At 36.6% G+C, this 21,004-nt stretch overlaps 2 protein-coding genes across 2 annotated transcripts; one reads left to right on the plus strand and one right to left on the minus strand.

Moving 5' to 3' along the window:
- The first annotated feature begins 794 nt into the window (after positions 1-794).
- LOC102225749 (keratin, type I cytoskeletal 18-like) lies at positions 795-12,904 on the plus strand. The gene is made up of 10 exons (XM_005810014.3): positions 795-877; positions 2,380-2,649; positions 2,754-2,879; positions 3,653-3,735; positions 5,402-5,558; positions 7,044-7,208; positions 7,304-7,429; positions 9,709-9,926; positions 10,347-10,375; positions 12,302-12,904. The coding sequence occupies exons 2-10, from the start codon at positions 2,389-2,391 to the stop codon at positions 12,415-12,417; spliced, it is 1,281 nt and encodes a 426-aa protein (XP_005810071.1). The 5' UTR covers positions 795-877; positions 2,380-2,388; the 3' UTR covers positions 12,418-12,904.
- Positions 12,905-16,794: 3,890 nt separating this feature from the next.
- Positions 16,795-18,744, minus strand: LOC102226014 (purpurin-like). Its single transcript, XM_005810015.2, has 5 exons — positions 18,637-18,744; positions 18,223-18,340; positions 18,007-18,143; positions 17,526-17,638; positions 16,795-17,443 (listed from the first exon to the last, which is right to left on the minus strand). The coding sequence occupies exons 2-5, from the start codon at positions 18,337-18,339 to the stop codon at positions 17,220-17,222; spliced, it is 591 nt and encodes a 196-aa protein (XP_005810072.1). The 5' UTR covers position 18,340; positions 18,637-18,744; the 3' UTR covers positions 16,795-17,219.
- Positions 18,745-21,004: the final 2,260 nt, after the last annotated feature.

Raw genomic sequence — 21,004 nt, forward strand, 5'->3', positions numbered from 1 at the left:
TTAACATTCTGTTAACCTTCTCTATTTCTCCACCACCTACTTTATAATACTTAAGTCACTTACAGTGGGTGTTGGGTTCCTAAGGATTGGTTAATGATTTACTGTTTTGGCGCCAGCAAGTTTGCATTTACCCATCACTCTCCTTAAAGTTTAGAAACCTGATGTTGCAAAGCTAGCTCAGAAAGCTAAATGCAGATATAGCCAACTTGCATTAGCTAGAGGCAGAAGGTGGATGGGAGGAAGAGTCCTGAGAGCAAGTCTTTGTGGTGGTTTTCTAGACAGCATAACTCAGCTATAACTTAAAAACAGCAGCAGACAAACATGTTATTAGCTGTGTTACTGCTGTAGAAGAGGAAAGAAATCAAAATCAAAATTTCTGTATATTGTTGCTATTTACATAATGTCTGAACATCAGCTGCTGGAGGTTAGAAAAGTAAGAGTTTAAAACAATTTCAGAATACATAATTTTTTAGAAAACAGTCTACTTTGGTGCTTGCCTGCTAACAACTACCGTGATACTGATCCGTTTTTATTTTCCTAGTTAATATATTGAACATCATCCTTTTAAGGAGATAATCTGTGTATAATATCTCCTCAAAAGGAGATAATAAAATTCTTGACGCTATTTCTACATCCTCTATTGTGTAGTGTGGTAGTGCTACTGTAACATTAAACATTTTTCTATTCAAAAAGCATAGAGTCATGATTCAGGTGGAGTACAATAAACACACCTCCTGAAAGAATAGCTCCTCCCACTTCCTGCATATCTGTACAGGCTATATATAGCCTGCACAGGCTCACCTGTGGTGGTATCAGCAACACAGAGCCTCCTGCATCCTTCTGGATCACAGCTTCACTCCATCTGAAGTAAAACCTGGTAAGAAGGAAACATTTTCAAAACTACTACTATTGTTGTTGTAGTTTATCAAGTAATATTATAGAAAATAAGTATATAAAAATGTGTTTATAAGATTGGTATTGAATAAAGAAATTGTTTAAAAACATATTTGAGATAAAATTCAATGTAATATTATAAAGAAAATATTGTAAAAAAAAAAAAAACAACCTTCCATGTGAAAATTAATTAGGATTTTTTTCCCCTGTTCAGTTCTATTCAGAGCTATCATCCCAGCTACTTGTCAACTGCTAGGAAGCTGATATGAAAAACTGAAATGACAGTTAATTTCCTGCAGAACAAAGTGTCTCCTTGTGCAGGTGGAATTCCCTCTGAATATTTTCTAGATCATTTTCCTGAGTTCAATCTTTTATCTGAACAAGGGCTGCCTGTCTCCCGCTGTGGGTCCTTTGTGGTGTTGTGGGAACGGTGTTGCGAGGATCAAGTGACAGAGACACAGAGAGGTTCACTTGACTACTAATCAGCCACCAAAGCCCTGCACAACACACACACACACACACACACACACACGTACACCCGGACGAAGATATGCTGCCTTGCACACTGTTTCACATCCAAACAACTGTTAGTCATGCTTCATGCACAGGAAGTAATGTGAATACCTGTTTAAGAGAAGATAAAATCTGAGGATTAAGCATTAAAAAATAAAACATTAACCCTAGTTAGATTCCCTCTTCTTTTTATTCTTCTTTTAAATTCACCACAAATCTTATTACCGCAGTGAAAGGCTGCAAAAGTGTCCTCAGCACGTCCTGAGAGGCTCTTCTTTGACTCAGAGCCAAGCTGTGCTCATTTACATTTTGATTTCATGATGGCTGGAGTCGAAGCTGAATTTGCACACAGCTGAGAATAACACGCTGAAGTGGCTCTGACCATAAAGTCGTCCGTCTCTCAGATGCAGATGGTTAGCCTGAATGGCTACTGGCCGCCTGTAAATCCACTCACTGAAAAGCTTCTTTCATCATCTTCAGTGGGCGATCAGTTGAATTGACTATTAGGCTCTACTTGTGTTTCCATTAAAAAAAAGGCCGGCCAAGCACCGTCCAGTGCAGCCCATTTGCTTAAGGGCTTTTTCTGAAACTAGATACCGTGTAAGGGTAGCTTTAAACAACTTAAATGTCTTAAAAAGGTCCTTCAGGCTGACATTTAAACTTGTCTGTTTTCGTAATGATTACTTTTTAAATGTGAACCTGTTAAAGCCATCAGAGACGGAAACAAATCCTGTACCTGATTCCTTTTAGATTTTTTTTACAAATGCAGTCTTAATCCATTTAAAAAGGCAAAACATCCTCTTAATGTAACAGAATCAGAAGCATTTAGCCTTCTGATAGCCACTTTTTCTTACAGTGCTTGCTGTGCACTGCACAGGGTTCGCCTGCTTACCACTCAGTGAACATCCAAATAAATAGAAAACATGTTATCAGTGCAACAAGAGCTTGACCTCATTTCCTCTGCTCTGACAGCTGACCATCATGGCCTCTAGCATCTCTGTGAGAAGCTTCTCCATGAACCGCCCCTCGTTTTCCAGTCGTTCTCTGATGGACACTGGCCGCGCACGGTCCAGGGCATCCGTCTCTTTTGCTCCATCCAGCCCGCTGACCCGTTCAGCCTCCATCAGCCAAGATCTCAACGGACCAGTGAGCCTCCAGCTGAACGGACTGCACGGCAACAGCACCAATGAGAAGGAGGCCATGCAGAGTCTCAACAGCCGTCTGGCCAACTACCTGGATAAGGTATGAAGTGTAATAAGAGAACAGCATTGTCAGGTCACAGGAAATGGGGAAAGGATCCAGCTCGACGTAACCCGAAACACTTCCTTTCTCTTTGTTTCTTTAAGGTGCGCTCACTGGAGCGCTCCAATGCCGACCTGGAGATAAAGATCAAACAGCTGATGATCGAGCGCATCCCCAAAGGTCATGACCTTGATTCAATGATGGCCCAGGCACATGCTGTTGAGCAAGAGGTGGGCATGAAAGATGTAGAATAACATATAGAATTCTACAAGGGTCAAAATAATTCATTTTATTGCATAATTTTATAGAAACAAAGCATTCATGATAGCAGTCGTGAGGTGCTTAAAACCCAAATGAAACAGTAGTAGGCACTACTGGTAAACATGTGAAAAAACCCTTAAATACGCTTTTTATTACAGAAGCACAAAATCACATACCTGGAGTTGTCTCTATATTGATTTCACTGTAGCAATAGTTGCAGCCATTTCCTAGTCTATTAGGATCAGCAGGCATTTCCCTCTCAAATGATTAAAAAGGAAGTTAAAACTTATTTTCATACCTCATTACTTGACCATATTTTGTAACTTTGACATGTTTTTACTTTTTCACTTCAAATGTTGTTTCCGAAAACAACATTTGATTTATTTAAATAGCATAAAAATTAAGGATAAATAAAGCATTATAAAAATATTTCTGTATTTTCATGGTGTGATTACTGACCTGCATTAACCACTTGATATGATATATTTTAAAACTTAAATTATTAAATACTCTACATACTGTCATATTTTTTTTGAAAATTCCATCATTTTATCCTTGAAAATTATTTATTTTACTGCAAGCTGTGCAACTAAATCAGACTGCTGTGTGTTACTAAGTTACCCTGCTGTGCATGTGTCTTTACAAGGTCATAAAACATGAACAGAAACCAGAAGAATGAAGGGATTTAGCCTTCACTCTGAGATTGGATGAGCTGTGTTTAACCTCTGTTAATATTAATCAGGTGCGGAAGAAGACCCTGGAGAATGCTCGTCTCATGTTAGAGATCGATAACGCTAAACTGGCTGCTGATGACTTCAGAATCAAGTGAGTGGTTAAAGATTACATCACGATAAGCAAATTGTTTGTCTTTAATGTGATAAAACTTGTTAAATAGAACCTAGGTCTTATTCTATCAGAGCCTTTTTTCAATCTTTAACGGAGAATTGATCTTGAAAAAATCGGCATCACATCTAATAAAAGATGGAAAACAAACGTTGTGATCAGCTTAAAACAGACTCAAAATGGCCCAATTGTATCATGCTTACTCATGATGCAATTAAAAAGTATTTGTCCCCTTTTTTGCATACAGTTTCTTTTGTTGTCACATTTTAATGTTTCAGATAATTAAATAATTCTTAATTTTATACAAAGATGACCTGAGCAAATGCAGAATTATTTTTTCCAGATGTTTACTTGATCTGTTCTTGTTAAAATCTGATCCATACCAATCTGTTTCTGTGTGAAAACACAACTGCCTTTAACTGTCATTAAGCGTGTACAATAACTGGCAATGAACAAGTGGAAAATATAATGTTCCTCACGTTGCTGTTTGTTTTCCACATTGGATGCTTGAATTGCTTGTTTATGGTCAAAACATCTCAATCGGTATAAAGACTGACTTCTCGCTCCAAAGTCGATGGTGAGGTTGCTGATGACATAGTACCACCATGTGTGACTGAAGATGTTGACCTTGACTGAGACGAGTGAGGTCTGCTATACTGAAGGTGTTCTTCTGTATTTGTTTGTGGCTTCCTGGGTGAGCAGGATTAATTTTGAATTAATTTTAATTGGACAACTACTCTCACACAGACTCACAATTGTTCCATGTAATTTTTTAATTTCTTTAGTTTGGGACCTGATGTGTTGATTTTGAGAACTTTAGCCTCCATGCTAACATTTACATGCTTTCTTGATGCTACTAGTCTGTCAATGATCAGCTCTGAGTGTAACTAATGAAACTGACCAAAAAATGTGGTTAACAGTTAATTCGTGATTAAACAAGGGTTGAACTGTGTTTTCATAGGACCACTTTGTTTTTACTTAGGTTATCATTGACATTAAATTTTGTTTGAGGATTTGAAATATCTAAGAAAAGCAGAAATGGGGGAAATACTTTTTTTACAGTGTACATCTTGGTTCCTGCAGAAAACGGACACCAAGGTAGATATTTGCAATGATTACTTAGGTCAGGGCATGTCTAAAGGAAATGGGAGACACACAATCCTTCAACATACAATTTGTTGCAGATATGTTGTAATAATATGTAATTATGTCACCTTGAGAGACCTGATGTTCTCTGACAACAGAGAAAAAATATGTGAGGAACCTGTACTGTTATTAGCAAAGCGCTTCTATGAAAAATACAATTTCATGCACTTTGTTTTTTTCTATTTTAAGATCTTGACCTCACTGTGTAAAGAGCTCTCTGGTAATTCAGGTTTCTGTTGCATCAATGACACAGAATATAACTAAGGAAACTACATGTACCCACATGCAAGAGCTCTATTTGTAAGTTATAGATATTAGTTTAGTCAGTTCTGTAATATTAATTTAAAGAAAATTATACACAATCTCTGGTTAGGAGAAGCATTTCTCCTATGTTGTGCAGCTTTACCAATAACCTTCTGTTTCAAACAGTAGAGGTTTCTTTTTGATTATTCAAATTGATGTTCTGCTGACCATTTTTGTCCACTTTCCCAAACTTTGGAAGATGGGAAACTGAATTGGTGATGTGTCAGTCTGTGGAGAGAGACTGCGTTGCCCTGAAGAAGGCTAAGACCGACCACGAGCAGATCATTGCTTCTCTGAGAGGAGACCTAGACAGCCTCAAAGAGGAGCTTTATTTCCTCAAGAAAAACCACGAGGAGGTAAGTAAGACATGTTCCCCTGTTCTCTCCTCGTCTATCTCCAGATTCACGTGAACTGCAGTTATTTCAGCCACCTGTTTGGCAGCATTTACCCCACATTTGTGCTATCCTGTTTTCCCCTTGCTATCTTTTATTGTAGCACCTGAACCTACAGGCAGCACATTGTTTGATACAAGCCTGACCCAATTTAGTGGTCTAAGTAGTTTTTGTGGAGCCAAACTGAGGTGGAACTCTGGTTACTGTGGACAAAAGGCAAGCAGATCTGATTGCTCCAAAAATGCACTTTGGATGAAATCAGCTGATCCAAAGTGGCCTCAAAAGAAGATAAGCTTACTCTGCTCCCACTAAATGATACACTGATCTACAATCCATCCCTTTTTTTGTAATCTCTACTTCATTTTACTGTGTTTTTACAGTGTGAAGAACTTTCAATTGAACATTCTCCACCTCCTTTTCCCTCAAGTTTAAATATAATATAATATGCAGTAGGACATGCATATAGTACGTTACTTTATAGAGTAGCATACTCTATAAAGAAAGCCTAAATTAACACTCCATGCTCGACACAGAAAGGTGTTCGTGCCGTTTTTAGGTTTCTCTAATAATGGATTTGTGAGTTTTGGCCAGAACATATTTTCTTTAGTGCCATTTGACCTTAGAAGAATGTTTCAGAACTATTAAATAAGTTTCCACTTTGCAAAGCTGAGATTAAACGGCAGGTTATTTTTAGAGAAGATTGACTTTTGTCCTGGCATACCTTCAAAACTAGCCATACTATTTTAATTCATTTTAACTTTACAGTCGTCAACTTCAAATAACTTCTTAATTTTGCTAAAACAGGATGGGTGTACTTGGATTTCAGTCATTGTTTCTACATTTTGACAATTTTTGAATTAATAATGACAAAGTATTGCATTTTATGTTGTGTTGTACGTTTGTGGTTTTTTACCTGTTTATAGGACAATTTCCTCAGTTGTAAAACCTTTTAGTCCACAATATCTTAAACATATTTATTCCTCTTCAATGCAAACATACACCAGTCTTTTCGGATTTTTTTTTCAAACAAGTATCATCAAACTTGCACTTTACAATTATGATCTATTTATTGTTGTTCTGTCACATAAAATCCTGAGAGAATATCTTTTATGATTGTAACGTCACAGAATGTAAAGAGTTGAATATGTTTTTGAGGCATGGTACAGTATGTCTATATGTACGTGATGGAGTAGATTTACTGAGTACACCTGAGCAGGAATAAAAGAGGGTAAGAAGAAAAGCCGGTGGTAAGATGAGCTTGGTCCAATCAAATATTAATGAGGGACATCTAAATAATGAAAATCTACTTTGCAACTTGAGGTTTTTGTTTCACAGGAACTGCTCTCAGTTTTATTAAACATGTTTGCACAGATGTTAAACATGTTTGAAATACATGCTCACAGCATGACAGTGCAAACACAAAGTGTGCTAATATTTATGCCCCTGAAGGAACTGGAGCAGGTGAGGTCTCGCATTGCCAGAGATGAAGTGAATGTCGAGGTGGACCCTGCCAGCGGACCGGAGCTGGGTACCATTCTGTCTGAACTGCGCTCTCAGTATGAGGGAATTGTTAAGAAAAATAAGGAGCAAGCAGAGCAGTGGTACCGCAAGAAGGTGTGGGACAATTCAAAGCACTCTTAAGTTTATACCCACAATATATCGATTTAAAAGGGCAAAAGTCACACAATTGAAACACATCATTTGTGCAGCTGGAGACGGTGCAGAATGAGGTGAAGGAGAGCAACGAGGCCTTGAGAGGAGCCCAGGGAGAGCTGACTGAGAGGCAGCGCTTCCTGCAGACACTGGAGGTGGAGCTGGACAGTCTGCACAAACAGGTGAGCTGCTGCTGCTGGAATGAAGAGGTCAGACAGAATGGACACTCCAACATAATGTGGAGTGTTTAGTTAGTCTGCATCTCCTCATTAGTCTTGAGGAGACACAGATAAACGAGAGAAAAAAGGAGTAAGTACGTTGAAAATGATAATCGGAGTCAAATCTCCTCTTCTGGAGCTGTACAAACATCAACTTATGTAAATAAAGCAATGTAAACACCGCAGCCTGGACTCTAAGATGACGGTTATATGTATTAACCTAGAACAAAACCACAGTGGGTTATTTAACAGTGTGAAAGAGAGGCTGGTTTCATGAGAGAGAGCAATTACAAAGAAAATCTTTAAAGGAATTAACCTTCAGTCTCAACCAGACAAGTTTTTTCTTTGTTGCATCTTTCATGCCTTTCCAAACTATAGCACTCTACAGTCGGGGAACTCTACTTTTTTTTTTGCATTTTGTTTTTTTTCCACTTGTAATCCCATGTTGACAGTGAACATGTTCTCCCACGTTGATAAGACACGCAACAGCACGTGGGATTCAGTTGTTGAATAGTATTGGGTTACGTACAACGCTGAGACGGCTAATTGTTTTTGAGGTGGGTGTATTTGCTTTGGGTACCAAGGTGTTATCAGTTCACAGGAATCTGCTGATTGTTGTTGGAGAAGCTATTTTAGATATTATAGTAGGAGACATTCTTGTGGCTAAATTACCACAGCAAAACGCCTTCTGATGCAACTGGAGCAGTCGAGGGATCATTAGCTTTTATCAGGCACTCTAAAGTATCCAACTGTACCATGTAAAACACTGTAACATGGTAATAACACTAAAGCTTTTTATGCATGCAGTATTTTAAACAGACTCCATTACTACAACCTTATGCTTCAGTTAATTAATACTTTTGATATTTGTTGAAGTTAAACTGCATTAAGTTTTAGATGAAATTCATCTCTCAATCAACTTGAGGACTGAGCAGTTCTGTGAATTATCTTTATTAAACTAAAAAAAAAAAAACACACACATTGAGATCTCTGGGTATTCTTCAGTATATAAAAATTATTTAAAATCAGCACCAGTAAAAATGTAAAACTTAATAATGAGATCCAGAAATCACTGAAATTACGAGTCAAATCTGTAGTCAGCCAATATATTCCAGTAAAATAACGCTCCAGCCCCACGTTACTAAACATTTGACACTGTATCATACATAATTTGATCCCCAGCTAAGCCAGAATGCTTGGAAAACATTTAGCTGCATGGAAACCATCTATCTAAGCATGCTGAGATGATCAAAGTTGACTCAGCTCAGCATGTCTGAAAGTGAAATTGACGGCTTGGCCTACTTTCTGATAATAACTACTTGGTATCACTCATAGCATTGAAATGTAATTCCCAGGCAGTTAGTTGATCTGTAAATTTGAAAATGAGTCAGTGACGGTGACATTATGAAAAAAGAAAACAATCTTGTTCTGATGCAGCAAAGTCCTGTTAATTCCACACCTTGATTCCGATAAACATGCACTATTTGGATTGAAAGTGTATTTATAGTGAGACACATAATTGAAACTTAATTTCCTCTTGTTTAGACACATGTAATAGTATAGATGGTAAGATAGGAAACCACTAACTCACAGCAGATAAACTCACACTAAAAGAAACAAAAGATAAACAAACCTAATCAATGTAGCTCTGAAACACTTTGGACACAGGTGCTAATGCAAAGAGTAACACCACTTAAGTAATTCATAGAATTAAACTGAGATCATCTTTACAGCAAATAGAAAACATGGAGTCTTAAACTTTGCACAAACTGTACAGAAAACAGATGAAACTTACAATGTGCACCAACAGGCCATTTAACACGCAGAATTAGAGAATCAGCAATCAACCAAAAACTTTCTGGATTTGATATGCAAACTTGCTGGATCAATGGTTTCTTGGATCCATTCTTAGAAGATTTCCCTTCCAGGACGGACTAATGAGACCATTTAGAAGTGGACTTTGGGAAGATGTGGAAAATATGACTGTAGCTTAACCTATATGTGTTTAGAGATTTTCCCTTTGCGTGTCAGAGGAACCCTTCTAAGCTCAAAGAATAACATTACGTCAATAATTTCTGCATTTTACATTCTCACAATAACTTATTCAACTTTAATAAATCTCATTCTTGGTGCGTTGTATATGACAAAGCTTTCACTGGCATAAATAAGAGCTTGCTAAATCTATGGTCTGTTTAAACTGACATTCAGGGTGTAATCTGTTATTTTCACTTTTCTTCCCCCAGATAGCAGCTCTGGAGGGTAACCTGGCTGAGACGGGTCAGAAGTATTCTTCTGAGATGGAGCGGCTGCAGGTCACCCTGAGCCAGATGGAGGACGACCTGTCCCAGCTCAGGCTGGACATGCAGCGCAACAAGACCGACTACGAGCAGCTTCTCCGCATCAAGCAGAACCTGGAAATGGAGATTGCTACCTATAGGCGCCTGTTGGAGGGAGAGGAAACGTGAGTAACTTTTCAGGCTTCAGGCTTACGAGAAAAGTTATATTGCTTAGATTTTTTTGCTAATTAATCAAGTTACAAACTCAGGCAGGAAAAGATGTTAACTTAATTTTGTTGTCTGTTTTTCTGGCTCAGCTGTGACCCAACTTGCAGTTGAGTTGCATGGTTGCACACATTGTTTTCTCATGGATTACAACTTAGGCTGGGTATTTCTTGTTTTGCTTTGTCTGGTACCAGTGCTGAAATAATACCTTAAAGTTGTATAGGTTCCTTAATGATGCATGGACCAATAAATCACTTTTCGATGTACAGACTCCATTTTTAAGCTGCAGGCATTCCTTTGTAGACATATTCCCATGTTTGCCATTTTATGTAAAGACACAACACCGCTCCTTACTAACTAGTTTTATTTCTCCCCCTCAGAGTCAAAGAAGTTATTATTCCACCAAAAAGTAAGTCCTTGGTTTCTTCCTTTTTTGCATGTTTGCTAGATTTATTTTCTTGTACAGTGAATCAGATCAATTTGAAGAGAATAAGGGAAAAATAACGTAAGAAATTTGACATCAGATCAGCAATTACTGACAAGTGTTACCAAAAACAAAAAGGGTTTGACATAAAGAGTCCAAAAGCTTAGCTAAAGGGAAGATCTTGGCTAAAGTGTATATATTTACAGTGATTTTATGTTTGATATGTTGCAAATTTAAACTAATAAAGGCAGTGGAATAGTCATAGCCTTGTGGACTTAAGATATTGAGGTTCTGGTGACTGCTTATAAAACTGATTCAGCAAATTTATCACAAGTGAAGAATGGGGAAAAGTTAAAAGGAAACTCCCTTGGGAAGATTCGGTAACAAAGACATATGAGATAAATAAACAATAAGAAAATGATTCCTGCAGCATACAGATAATTACAGGCCCTAGTGAGATCACATGGGTATACAAAATGGATGGATGGATAGATAGATATTGTACCTGGGGCAGAACATATAACACACCCAAGAGGCCCAGGAATAATTACAGTTCTATGAAACTGCGAACAAGTAAATACAGTGAACAGCTCAGCTCCTGAAGCAACAACTGTGGGTGGGACAGGATTTATCTCGTTGTTGTAACTGTGTTTTAATTTGACTTACTCATGCTGATGGGTTAGCAAATAGGAGGCTGCTTCAAAAATCATTTGACTGAGAAGGAAAAACAAAAATGCAGAGGTTTCTTTGGGGTTAGCCGAATAGTCAAAATGCTATTGAAATATAGAGGATTAGAAGGGATTACGAATACTTAAGAGAGGTAATATTAAGTAGTCATAATGTTTGATTTATTGTTTAGCATCTTGTTCTCCTTGCATCATACTGCTTTTATTTAATCATCAATATTCTTATTTAAGTTGTATCAGTAAATCTATGCAACAAATATGTGTCTAATGATGCAGTTGACATTTAACTCTATTCATAAGTGGAATGGCAAGAGAAATACATTGTAAAAGTATTCAATGTGCTTTAGAAAAGCCTGTTTGGCAACTTCCAGACATCTCCTGTATCAGGAAACTTGCCTTATGCGTTGTTCAGGTGGGATTTGGATCCATTCCTCCAAACAAACTATCTTCAAATCTAAAAGGTTATGGAAAGCTGTGATCTTCAGTTCTTACCATAGATTTTCAATGAAAGTTGGTTGATCGACCCTTGTTTCGCCTATCCTAGTACATTTGTTCAGTTATTCCACCTTGAACTATATGCTGTTTGCTATAGACAGTTCTTGTGATTATTCATATCATAAAATCTGGTATGAAAAACTGATCGTTGCTACGTATTCTGAATACATGTCCAATTCTTGATTATGTCTGTGTTCACAGCAACTTTTGCGTATGCCATCAGTATGTTTCGCCGTAGGGTTGCAAAGAGTTTGAAGGAACTCGTTACTTTTGTTCATCTTATCATGTAATGGGAATCTTTTAATAAGCCATAAATCAAAACTTAACCAACTGATACAGCTTTACACTTTAACAAGATTGTTTTCTAAGTAATCACAGATTTCAGCTTGTTAATTGGCTTCTTTTGTCTTTTTACATATTTTTTCTTTATGTGTTTTACATTTCGTTCTGTGAATTACTTTTCCCCAACATCTGGTGCAAGTTTCATGTCAAAAGTCCCACTAGAAATATATCTCAGAAGATGACATAAACTCACACCATCATCCTCTCTATCTCATTCATTTCAGCTCGGAAATCCTGTTCCTCTCAGCCCTAACGGTTTTTCTTTTTGTTTAGTTGTCATTTGAATCTGATGATTTCAACAAATGTAGTCCATGTGTCTTTTTAGTGAATTTCTTTAAAAAAGCAACGCAAAGCTCACCTGATCGAAAATAATCTCCTTTCTGTGCAGAGGAGCCAGATGTTCGCACCAGAAAGATTGTGAAGGTGGTGACTCAGACGATGATCAATGGGAAAGTGGTGGATGAGTCCAGCGAGGTGGAGCAGATTGAAGAAACAAAGAAATAGGAAAAAGGAAAAAGAGAGTTTATTAAAAGTTAAGGTATTGCTTGCAAAAGAAACACAGAGTAACAATAGAAAACAATATCACCATGTTAGCCTACATTTAAAAGTACACCGATGTTCAGTTTTACAAGAAAAAAGTATTTTGAATGAGACATTTTTGGAGTATACCTTGACTATATAGTATGTTTTTTTGTTTTAGATAAATGTTTCCATACATTGGCTAATCTGAGATTCTTTGATTTTTATTATCTTAATAACAATAGATAACTGCATCTAAACATGTATTTTCATTTTTAGTCAAATCGTTGGGTGAGAGTCGACTAACAAAAATGTTGTGTTATACTTGGAAAAATTTCTGGAATTAGGTATTTATTTCCTTGTGTTGTAAAGTTGACTTTAGAAAACGTGATGCATGGATTTACCTTTACATTTACATATCTTTGGTGGTTTTTGACTGTACTTGAAATAAAGAAGTACCTGTATCCCAGTACAAGTCTATCTCTGATTAGTGTAATAATTTGCAAAACATACAATAAGCCTTGCATCATTGTCATCTGATATAATCTATCTAATATAAAGGAATAGTAATATATATTACTGACTTTGATAAAAGACATAATTATAAAGAAATGTAAAAATATATATTTAGCATTGCGAAAGAATTTATGTTGGTAATTCTAACTGATCCAAAAGATGAATTATTTAGTCTGACTTAATATCAGACAGTGAGGTAAAGGTTGTGTTTCGTTTTATACAGTTTTGGCAAACATCCGGTTGGAACTTTATGTATAAATAATTTCAACTGCAAAAGTTTATTTTTTTTTGCAATCAAATCATCTTTCTGATTACTTATTGGTTGGCTATGACTGCTCTAAAATTAATTATTTGTTCATTTCAGAAAAAATAGTCCACACCATAAAATATAGCCACATCAATTCAAGTGATGGCAATGTCTTTTTAGTCTCTTTTCTCCTCTTGCCATAAACAGAAAATGAGACACGATGAAAGCAGAGATGAGACAGTGATCTTTGGATAAGGGGATGTTTTGAAAACATCAGACTCAAAGTGCAGACTTTGTGTTCAGGAGGTATTTGGAAAACTTGCAGACAGTACTACAACTGATCTCTTTATGGCTTACGAACCTATTGGTGAATGAATATCATCCCTCCATTACTTTTTCCATCAGGTTTCCTTCCTTTTCTCTTTTTGTTTGCACAGACTAAATGTTGATCATCACTTGAACGTCTTAAAAAAACAAAAGTAGTTTGACTACATTCAGTGGTCTGTCTGAGAATCCTCCTGTTTGCTTTGCTTCAATTATTGACACAGCAGCTGTTTGAATACAATGCAGCGACCAAAGTAGTAAGGCACCATATTGTTTTTTAATTAACCTTACAAAGGTACTGAAAATAAGCATTGCATTGTTTAGGAGAGTAAAATATTTTTTATCATAAAGCACAACCTTATTGTTACAGAGATGATTGTTTCACTTGTATTGAGAGAAATAAGAATAAAGAGCTATTGGGCGTAACTGCGCTGCCCTCTGGTGGACTGTACTTAGTGTGACAAATCTCTTTTTAGAAACATTGATATAAACTTTATTTTATCAACCCCATGTAGCCATACAGATTTTGTGCTGCAAAATCCAGGTTTTTATGTGTAAATAGATGACACAATGCTTGGGCATTGTCAGAATGCAGCAACCCACACAATATTACTTGGAGGTAATGAACTAATATTTCTGAATATTTGAACTTCAAATATATATATATATATATATATATATATATATATATATATATATATATATATATATATATATATAAATACTTTTATTAACAAATTAAGTAGTTATTATCATAAAATTAATAAAAATTAAAATACTTGTATATGTTTGATCTTTAACCCTGAAGGGCCCTCCATGACCCAAAAGCTGAGTTAGTACAGTTTGACCAAATACTCCTAAACCTCTGAACACCATTAATCCCATTACTGCCTGAGACGTATTGTATTGGGTTTGGCTTCATTTCCTAGGACTAATAAGGGATTAAACACTTGAATGACCAAAGTGCAGCTTCTTATCATGCTTTCAAGCTTAAATGTCTGCTCTCGTTTGTGTTTGTGATCCTGTGTGATTGTGATGAAGCCTTTTTTTTTTTTTTCAAAGTTACTGTGAACCTACATTTAATATTTTAAAATTTAGCACATTTCTTACCAAGCCCAATTTGGGTAATTTTTTAAACAGCATAAAAACAGACTGAAATGGTCCCATTGACTGTTCATACAAATTAAAATACACTGCATTCCCAAAAATATTTACTCACTTTTCCAAATCATTAAGTTCAGATGGTCCAATCACTTTCATGGCCACAAGTGTATAAAATCCAGCACCGATAGGCCCACAGACTGATTTTACAAACATCTGTGAAAGACTGGGTCACTCTCTCAGGGGTTCAGTGAATTTCAGCATGGCATCATACGTTTAATCTTTTTCTTAACACCTACACTACAGCCTTCATTTGCCTTCCCAGGCGGTTTTACAGCAATTCACACCTTTGAACATGTGACTAAAATTGTTCATTTGGCATTATCAAGGTTATATATGGATTGTCAATTACAACGACTGAAATGTTGAACTGAATGGAGACCTGGGCTATGTGTCCTTAACTGCCAAATTAATTTCCCAAATGATCCATTTGCATTCTTCTTCCAACTTTCAGCAATGGTTCAAAGCTGGAGAAGCTTTTGGATGAAAGGTGAAGGCTCTTAAAGAAACAAGAGAATAAGTCCAATTGGTTTCTAACCAAGCACTTTTGCTTTACATATCCTGGACAGCTGATGATCTTCACCAGCTTGTCTTGAATATCTTCAGAACCAGCATTAATCTGTGAACTATTGAGTTAGTGCTTCAATAAATTGGTATTTTTTATTCAGCATATCCTAACCCATCCTTCTGTGCAGCAACACTTTCCAGCTCACTTTGTGATATCCAGTGTGTTATCAGTCTATAGGACATATAAGGTCTACTTGGAGTTGATTGGGGCCCAAAGAACACTCTGGGATAAAACTCATATGGGATAATAGTCAGATATTTGAATCACCTCATTTTTACTCTTTGACGCAGAGTAACAGTAACTCTACTCTCTGCCAAATCCCCACCCTCCACCCCCACACTATTCCCAGTCTGATGGTTAAACTTTGGCTTCACACACAGCCAGGACAGAGAAAAAAAATCTCTAAACATGAAAAAAGCCTCTTACAAGTGGGCCCAACATGTACAGAGTGGATAAGCGAGGTTAGCTGCAACGTGAGCAAGGTGGAAAGTAAATTCAGGAACCATGTCGATTATCTGCACCATAATCTGGCTGTGTGTGGAATGTGGAATGCCAGCTTGTGAATGAAAGAAAATCTAAACCAAAGCAATCAATGCTGGTATAAAACACTACAGCTTCTTTTATTATGGGCAATTTCTAATCAAAATTTGGATTATAATGTCTCAGAAATCAAAAACTGTAGAAGAAAAGCATATTTTAAAGAACGAACTGTGAGGGATTTTTAAAGTAAAAGTTTTTAGGTGTCTTTGTGTAAACAAAGATGAGTTTCAGTGTCCAGGAGAACAGAAAAAGGAATAAAAATGTAAGCACATTATTTCAGGCAAGACTAATTCTCACCAAGAACTTTTAACCCGAACATTGTTCATATCCTTAACCAATGTAAGATTTAAGTAATATTTCACTTTCTTCTTCCTGAAGGCAATACCAATTTTTTGCAGGGACCAGTTTTGATATATCGATCTGTGGAAGGAGCAAAAATATTAGGGGTTTGCAGAGTTCTGTCATCTTAATGAAAGTTCATCACAGAAGATGAATATTCAGAATGTTAGTGCAAAGATGCAAAAAAACTAGTCTGTATTTATCAGACACAAAGTGCTGTACTGCCAACACTTTTCCTCTGATGATTGAGAAGGGAAGCAATAATTTTTTACTCTTTTTTTTCAATGAAATGAAAATATTTTTTTTATTATTATTTCAAGAATAACTCTCCTTTTACATTGTTTTTTTTTTTCTTTTATCTTTTTGGAAATGTCCATCTCATTTCTTTGTCAAAAATAAACATCTACATCTGACAGCGAAATGTATGAACTTTATCATGAATAACAACCAAAAACAAAGATCAAGTTCTATAAAACAGATTTGGACATATCCAAAAGTTGTTCTAAAACTATATTTTATTTGTCAAAAAAAAACACAAACCATTTATTATTTACATTTTAAATTTTTTTGCAAGTGTCAAGATTTGTGTACATGAAATTTACCATAACACAGTTGCAATCTAATTTATGCATTTAAATTTCTAATTAATAAATAAAATCTTGAATCATTTTTGTGTAAAAAAAAATCTTTATTTGTTTTGTACATTCACTCACAAACATTACTGCAAAGTAAAATTTTTCTTTTGCATGTATGCATGTATGTATGTATTTGTGTCTGTATGTAGCCTTTATTTAACCAGGAAAGTCTCATTGAGATTGCATCTCTTTTTCAAGAGAACTCTGGCCAAAATACTAATCATAATACTAATAATACATGGATATGTGAAGGAGGTGGAAGAAAAATTCATAAAAAGCAGAAGAAGAGAAATATTCTTCTTTTGTCAATCTCTTTGCATTTTTCAACTCCATCACTGTCATAGATTAACCAAACACACATGCTCTCAGGTTTTTCCCTCTGTTTGCTCTCTATCCACAAAGACAGCATCTGACTGGCACTTGCTTCTCATCCCCGTTTCTCTTTCTTGGATTTTGCTCAGCAGGCCCCAGACTGCAGAACGGGCTGGAACTGTCCGGCCATGCAGATTTCCTCCTGTTTCTGACGGACGACGCGTTGAATCGCTGGAGGCAGGCCACGGGGGTTCCTGGAGAACACAAGGGCATAGCCATCCTCGCAGCTGCCATCGTCTTTCAGGGAGCGGCAAGCATAGGTGATGGCATAGTTGTCATAGTCGGTGTCGATGACCCAGTAGTTGTCGCCTAGTTTGACAGAAAAGTACTATGTTTGTAGGAATGAAGTGTAAAAATGCAAATGTGTGATGGGAAGTAGTGCTGAACATACCTCCGCTTGAGAGGTAGCTGGCCAGGCCCTGGTAGTTCATGAACATCTTGCCAGGAGTGGTAGGGTCAGGTACAGAGTACTGAGCAGCCATATCAGCGCAGACAACCCAGAAGCTGCAAAACCAAAAATCAGATCAATGATGCAAGAAAAGTTCTTTAGCTTTTCTTTTCTGAATGCTTACAACAATTATTTTGGAATATACTAACTACAAATCTTCAAAACATGCAAAAAAAAAAAGACATCCATGACACATCTCTTCCTAATTCCTTTATTATTGAGTGAAAACTCTGCTTATAATTAATGCTTAGGATGCTTTTGTTCCTAGATATTTCTGTCCTGAACATGTTTTTTTAAAACCTGGCTAAGAAAAATAACATCTTTTCCTGCCCTGGTCAGGTCACCATCAGTTTTTAAAGAAGGGAAAAACATTTTAAAGAGCAGCATCTGATGCAGAACCTCTTTTGAAAACTCTGTTCTTTACCCAAACAATGTGACCCGTCCCCTGGAAGAGGCAGTCATGGAGCCATCATCGTCAATGGTGTACTCGGCGGAGATGTTGTCCTGCAGGAAGAGCCCCTCTGGGTCTTTCTTCTGCAGGGCATACCACTTCCCAGCATACTGTCATAAAAGGGAAGTCAGAAATATTTGATCTTTTTTTCTCCTGACATTCATATCTCAATGTGTTTTTTGTACTCACTCTCTTTGGATCAAAGTCTTCTTTGACTGAGAAACTATCTACAATGCAGGAGGCAGACAGACTGCGTTCAACGCAGGACACAAAGACCAGCAGCAGGGCCAACTTAAAGGATCCCATTCTGTAATGAAGCATAAGGCACACCAAAACATGTGTTTAAGAGAAATAGACTACATACTTTTTCACCATTTAGAGTAATTTTAAACAAAATACACAAAAACTCTATTGCAACATTTAAATTCAGTCTGAACTCTGTTCTAATATCAAATAAGGTTCAACATTCAATGAGGATTGTCTTTAGTCTGCGACTTTCCTGCATTTTTTTACTAGAGCGCAGAAGGTATAGATGCAGCTCAAAAGCAACAATTTAACTAGTAAATAGGCAACTAATGTTAAAATCCAAATCCAGCATCTTACCTGTTTGGGTTAAGAGTAGCAGCCGAGATTAAAAATCAAAGTTCTGGGTGTGGATGTGTTCGCTCTGCAGCAGATCAGGTCCTGGGCTGGTGTCTGCCTTTATATACGTGCCCAACAGTCAAGCTTATGGCTGATTTTCATTGCTTGGAACTAAATAAGGTGCTTAAATCTAGAGGTAATCTCTTTGGGTTGAAATCCTTGTCGTAATCTGGCTTCTATGTCCAAGACTTACGATAAAAACAGTTAGACCGTTATGTAACTGACTGGAAACACAGCAGAACAGGCACATGCGTAACACCGGCTGACAAATTAGTTGTATTTAAACAGAGGCTTTTAATTAATTGCTTCCGTGGGTTACAATAAAAACACAGCATTCTTGTTTGGTCTTTTATAAACAGCTGAATTATGTTTGCCAATACCATACAACAGAATATGATACCCAGTATATGCTCTAAAATACAGATAAAATCATATTAATTCAACATTTATCGAAGATGCATTATGGAATTTAGGCAATATAAATAATTTTGGTAATTCCACTGAAACAAACAGGAACATTTTTGAAGGTTTTTAGAAAAAATATATTATTAGCAATCAATTATAGTTCAATTTGATTTCTGAGTGGTACCTGAAAGACTGACATGTTGTTTCACAACCCACATCAGAGATTTCATATTAAGTGATAAATAAATTGAAGAAAATAATATTTGAATGGTTCTAGAAAAGCTGCAAAGAGTTTAATAAAAGTACATCTAAAAACAATAAAACAAAAACTAAACAACAGATCACCTCTAAAAATAAACACGTGATTGTGCAAACTTAACTGTTTTAAAAATAGCGATGGCAATCGCTCTTAAACATCAGCCACTATCTGATCCTGATGAAGGAGAACAACTTATTGCACTTAATGAGAGGCATTCTGAGACACTTTGGGTGAAGAAGTCACGAAAGGTCAGGGTAAATCTAGAAATAAACACAAGTATATTTGGCACTTTGGACAGATGGCAGAGTTTAGTCTGTAAACAAGCCCAAGTAATACAGTCAGATAATTAGATGAATAAAAGTTACTTAACTGTGGATGCTGTTATTACCAAACTCGCTTTATCAATTACATAATTTCTCAGTCACTAAGTATTGAAAGTATGAAACTTTGTTAACTCAATCCACATAGAGGGAGAAAGTAGACATTTGTTTATCTCTTTAAACAGACATTGGCTCTCATTCCCTGGTTTATCCCTATCACTATCAGTCCAGTATATTGTGTAATTGCTAATTGCATAATAACGTATTATATAGCTGTCTGCCGTCTCACTATTATGTGTGCAGACAGAAAAGGTCAGTCCTGTAGACTGACTCTCACAGTAAAGGCTCTCCTCAGAGAGGAAGATAACAGGGAAGTCAGCCAAGACTACTGATCTATTTTTTTCCATTGACTATATCAGGCACGTAATCCTACTTTTGCTGCTCAAAATAGATAGCTGACAAAACACTGATATAACTGTTGAATGGAAACTTCAAGGGCTCAATGCAAAATCTGTTAAATATGTGGCAGAAATGTCCATTTCTGTTTTGAAATTGTTAATAAGAACCAAAATGGGACTTTTGGTTGCACCACTAACCAATGGATTGAACACACAGCAGTGTGGAAACCCATTGCTCAGTTTTATTTATTTTCCAAAGAGGACAAATTCTGATTGTATCACTAGAAAGTTTAGAATAAAAGATCAAAAACTGTCTGGGCCAAGCTGGTGGATGCTGCATCCTGCTTCGAGCTGCGGAGCTGATGGGCAAACTGGTCTGAATCTAGTGATGCATTGAGGCTGTATTTGATATGTGGCTGTTTAAATATTTGTTTTATCTTATAGGTGTCAGTGTGAAAAGCTGATCATCATTCATGGAGGATACGGCATATTTGTTTTGCTGCTAATATGATTGTGGAGGTTCACTGAAGGAGACTTTGAAGATGTAATTTGGAAAATTGTAGTTCATCATTGAAAGGACTGAGGACACATGGAGAAGAAGCAGGGTTTTTTCCTTGCTGCTGAAATATTTATTGTATTCTGAATGATTAAGATTGGGTCTCAGGAGAAAAAGTTTCAGGAAAAAAGCTCCCAAATAGTACAATATATCCCCAAAGATGAAATATATCATCCCTTCAGCTTCGGGTTTAGGATTTTCCCTGGTTCTACCCACTTTGCTGGGATAACTTTGATAGGGAAGCATCCATGGATCATTCTTATTAGAAGACAGCTGGCAAGAGAAATGTTGCAAGAACTTTATTAGGAATATTTGGAGGATTCACTCATTTTGCCCGAATTTCCCCAGTTATTTGAAGCTCGAAGTGTGGTCAAGTTGAAGAACTTATAAT

This window comes from Xiphophorus maculatus, chromosome 8 (assembly GCF_002775205.1).
Source record: "Xiphophorus maculatus strain JP 163 A chromosome 8, X_maculatus-5.0-male, whole genome shotgun sequence".
Lineage (NCBI taxonomy): Eukaryota > Metazoa > Chordata > Actinopteri > Cyprinodontiformes > Poeciliidae > Xiphophorus > Xiphophorus maculatus.